The sequence below is a fragment of the Sinocyclocheilus grahami genome, unplaced genomic scaffold (assembly GCF_001515645.1).
Source record: "Sinocyclocheilus grahami isolate Dianchi unplaced genomic scaffold, SAMN03320097.WGS_v1.1 scaffold467.1, whole genome shotgun sequence".
Lineage (NCBI taxonomy): Eukaryota > Metazoa > Chordata > Actinopteri > Cypriniformes > Cyprinidae > Sinocyclocheilus > Sinocyclocheilus grahami.
Window position 1 is genome coordinate 572,213 of NW_015505646.1, and position 4,229 is coordinate 576,441.

General features: G+C 37.1%; 1 protein-coding gene across 1 annotated transcript in view; it reads left to right on the plus strand.

The window, feature by feature from the left end:
* The window catches only part of atr (ATR serine/threonine kinase), a 27,221-nt gene that overhangs the window by 2,749 nt on the left and 20,243 nt on the right, over positions 1 to 4,229 (plus strand). The window contains exons 4-8 of the mRNA XM_016235413.1: positions 1,353 to 1,540; positions 1,677 to 1,777; positions 1,893 to 2,064; positions 2,312 to 2,482; positions 3,907 to 4,101. Of these exons, the coding sequence (XP_016090899.1) occupies positions 1,353 to 1,540; positions 1,677 to 1,777; positions 1,893 to 2,064; positions 2,312 to 2,482; positions 3,907 to 4,101 (827 nt within the window). The remainder of the gene's footprint in view (positions 1 to 1,352; positions 1,541 to 1,676; positions 1,778 to 1,892; positions 2,065 to 2,311; positions 2,483 to 3,906; positions 4,102 to 4,229) is intronic.

The window sequence follows — 4,229 nt, forward strand, 5'->3', positions numbered from 1 at the left end:
TGTTACAATAAAGAAGGATTAATATGTATTTAATTTATACAGTGATGTTATTTTATATTTGTTTACTTTATTTCTGTACCTGAAAACTGTTAAACCTATCTAAAAAGCACTGTTTATTTAGTATGTATCTTTGTTCTGTTGTATTTATGTAGGCCTGCTGAATGTTAAATCCAACCCATGTTCATTAGAAATTATTTTATAATGCAGCAATAAATCTGCTAGCATAATTTAATGCAGGTGTTTTTGAACGTTGCTGATTTAAAACATGATCAAAATACTATCTATTTTGATCCCAAAATTTCAAATAAGAGAGGAAGTGACAAATATCGGTATCGGAATCGGCCAATAAGTGATTGTTAAAATCGGTATCGGCATCTGCCCCAAAAATCCTATCGGTGCATCCCTAATTTTGGATTATTTACAGAAAAAAAGCTCTGTGATTAACAAAAGTAATGACTGTCACACATTTTGTTCCTGATGATAATGTTTTGTTCAAATTTGATGAATTTTGAAGTCTAAATAAATCACCAGATTTAAGCCAAACATTGGTGTGGCAAGTGGAGTTGTCACGATTTCCACTGAGGACCTCCTGAAGGATGTAAGGAGGAGTGAGCACAGTTGAGGGAGAGAAATGACCAGGCCTGGAACATTTTATGTTTTGTGTGTGCGTCAGTTGGCTGTGAGGTGGCTGCTGCTCGTTATGTTTGAGTATTTTTAATTTGTGAGATTGTATGTTTAATTTGAACTGTTTGCCTCCTTTTTCTTCCCATATCAACGAACTTCAACATAGTTGGCTATAAACAAACTACACTACAGTTGCTTGAGTTTAGTGTCACCATCATGAAGCCACTGACAACTCTTTCAGTCTTTATTTAAACAACGTTTTCCCTAAAAGTTTGAGTTAGAATGATGTTTAAGGTCCCCGACAATCTCTGTGGTCCCTTTTAGGCCACTTGTTTGCGACTTCCTTTTTAAGACAAGTTAAACCATTAAAAAAAAAAAAACCCCAAGGGGTATTATTGATGTATTTTATGTCGTAGAATAAGACATGAAAATATCTTGAGCTTGTGTTAACCACAGACTTCATTTTAGGAATTATTTTAGGGAAAAAACTTGTCTTCAGAATGATTGAACTCGTTTCTGAGTTTTGGCCTACAAAAATGTGTGATCCAAGCAGCATTCTTAAGGATTAAATGCTTAGTCTGAACAATGTAAATAGCTGAATTTGTTTTTATTTGTGCTTTTTTTCGCTCTTGCAGCTCTTACAGTGATCTAAGCATTAATACACTGTACTGTGCAAATATTTTATAGCTCACCATATCAGTCTTAACTTTTGTCTTTTGACACGGCAGCTTTTATCAGGAATATACGGCACTTGTTCAAACATGTGGATCTGGGTAACAGTGACCCTGACACAAAATCTCTGGTTAGCGCATTAGTCAACCTCATTGAAGACCCTGACCAGGACGTCCGCATAAAATTTGGCCTAAATATCAAGAATCTTCTAGAGTTTTGGAATGGAAATGGCTTCCTAAAAGAGGTACAGTTTTAAAGTTCAGATTATGACATGCTAACCATCATCACCTTTTTGGCACTTGATGTCATTCATTAAGTCATTTAGCAGATGCTTTTATCCAAACTAACTAATGGATGTATTATGATTTTGATTTTCACAGCTTCTTGTGTCCAGACTAAAAGAAGCTTACACAAATGCAAAGACCTCCAGAAACAATGAACTCAAAAACACACTCATACTAACCACTGGAGAAATTGGGAGGTAGTGCAAAATGCTTTTTTTTTGCTGCTATTTTAGTATATATTGATCCTTCCTGCTGTTAAAAGTGTTTAAATCATCTATCAACAATGCATTTCTTGCTTATGGTGGTTCTCAGAGCTGCTGAAGGGAACCTGGTGTCTTTTGCTCTGCTTCGTCTTCTGCACTGCTTGCTGTCCAAGTCTAATCCTGTGTCGGTAGCAGCCTACACCGAGATCCAGGCTTTGGCCACCTGTAGACACCTCAAACTGCAGTCCTTCTTCAACCAGTACAGGAACCCAATTTGCCAGGTCAGTGTGCAGTTTTGATACTGTGATGATGTTATCATTATTTATAATGCTGTGCATTTATGGGGTGTTATATGTATCAACGTGAGTACCAACGTAAGCTGTTTATCACCTTCAAAAAAGCTTAAAAACTATGAGCTAGGAATGGAGAACAGTGTTTGTTCAGGTTAAAAACAAACTAAACTTTGTGGTCAATCAAATTCACCTAGAGTAATAAAATGTAATGGGTCTACCTTTTTGTTTATTGCAGTTCTTGGTGGAGTCTTTGCATTCACGTCATGTGACGGCTCTGCGCTGCACGCCAGATCAGAGCAGCGAGGCTCTGCAGGAGGAGGCGGCCCATCAGAGAGAGCTGGCACTGGACATCCTGTCTCATGTGGCACATGTCTTTGATTTCCCTGACCTTAATCGTTTTCTCAATGTAAGTCCAACATCTCGATATCAGATTCAGCAAGATCAGCCTCTGATGTAACAGAACAGCCTTAAAGGGATAGTCCACCCAAAAATTTCAACATTTATTCACTGTCATGATGTTCCAAACCTGTACGACTGTACGACTATGTGAAACACAAAAGAAGATATTTAAAAAAATGTTGGTAACCAAATGGTTTCGGGTCAAATTGCCTTCCATTGTATGGACAAAAAAATACAATGAGACCCAAAACTGTTTGGTTACTAACATCCTTCAAAATAAAGTAACTCATACAGATTTGGAATGACATGACGGTGAGTAAATGATAACAGCATTTTCATTTTATGGCGGACTATCTCTTTAAAGATAGATTAAATCAATTCACTCCTGAATGAAAATTTCCTGATAATTTACTCACCCCCATGTCATCCAAGATGTTCATGTCTTTCTTTCTTCAGTCAAAAAGAAATTAAGGTTTTTAGGAAAACATTCCGAGATTTCAATGGTTGAAGGTCCAAATTGAAGTTTCAATGCAGCTTCAAAGGGCTCTACATGATCCCAGCCGAGCCTTGTCTTATCTAGCGAAACAATCGGTCATTTTCTAAATAAATAAAAATGTATATACTTTATGTATATAATCTCAAATGCTATTCTTGCACTAGCTCCGTGATGCGCATCCACAAATTCACACATTACATAATCACATTGGAAAGGTCATGCGCAGTTAGCTCTTTGTCTGTGTGCTCCGGTTCAAAAAGGTTGGGTAGGGTGGAAAAACTCCATCTCATTTTCTCCTCCAACTTCAAAATCATCTGACATCCTTGTTTTACCTTTTTTTGTAAAGGTCGTTTGACTTTCCTTGCATGTTTGCTTTGTAAACACAGGGTCTGTATTTCCGCTTATGTCACGCGAGACCTTTCCAACGTGATTACGTAATGCGTGAAGTTGTGGATGCAGAGCTAGTACAAGATGAGCATTTGTGGTTAAAAAGTATATACATTTAAATTTTTTCAAATAAAATGACGATCATTTTGCAAGATAAGACGCTTATTCCTCGGCTGGGATCGTGTAGAGCCCTTTGAAGCTGCATCGAAACTGCAATTTGGACCTTCAGCCCGTTGATCCCCATTGAAGTCCACTATATAGGAAAAAAAATCCTGGAATGTTTTCTCGAAAACCTTAATTTCTTTTCGACTGAAGAAAGAAAGACATGAACATCTTGGATGACATAGGGGTGATTAAATTATCAGGAAATTTTTATTCTGGAGTGAACTAATCCTTTCAATTTTGGCAAATATAGTACAGTAAAGCTCAATTTCAGCATAAATGAGAGTAATCTTGATAGCAATGATAAATTCCTCTGATGAACTGTATGACTTTCATTGCTAATTTCACTGATGCAATGAGCTTACTCTGTCTCTCTTTGTTCACAGCGGACTCTACAGGTCCTTCTTCCCTTTTTGGCAGCCAAGGCCAGTCCTACAGCTTCTGCCCTGATCCGCACTATTGCCAAGCAACTGAATGTCAACCGCAGAGAAATGCTCATCAATAACTTCAAATATATATTCTCCCATCTTGTGTGTTCCTGTACCAAGGAGGAGCTGGAGAGAGCCTTTCACTACCTTAAGGTGGGATATTCACATTATGAAATCAGGAGATGAGCAGTAAGGAAAAAGACAAAGAGAAAGAGGATGGTTACAAAAAAAGTGTATATATATATATATATATATATAAAAAATTTACTCTATTATGGCTT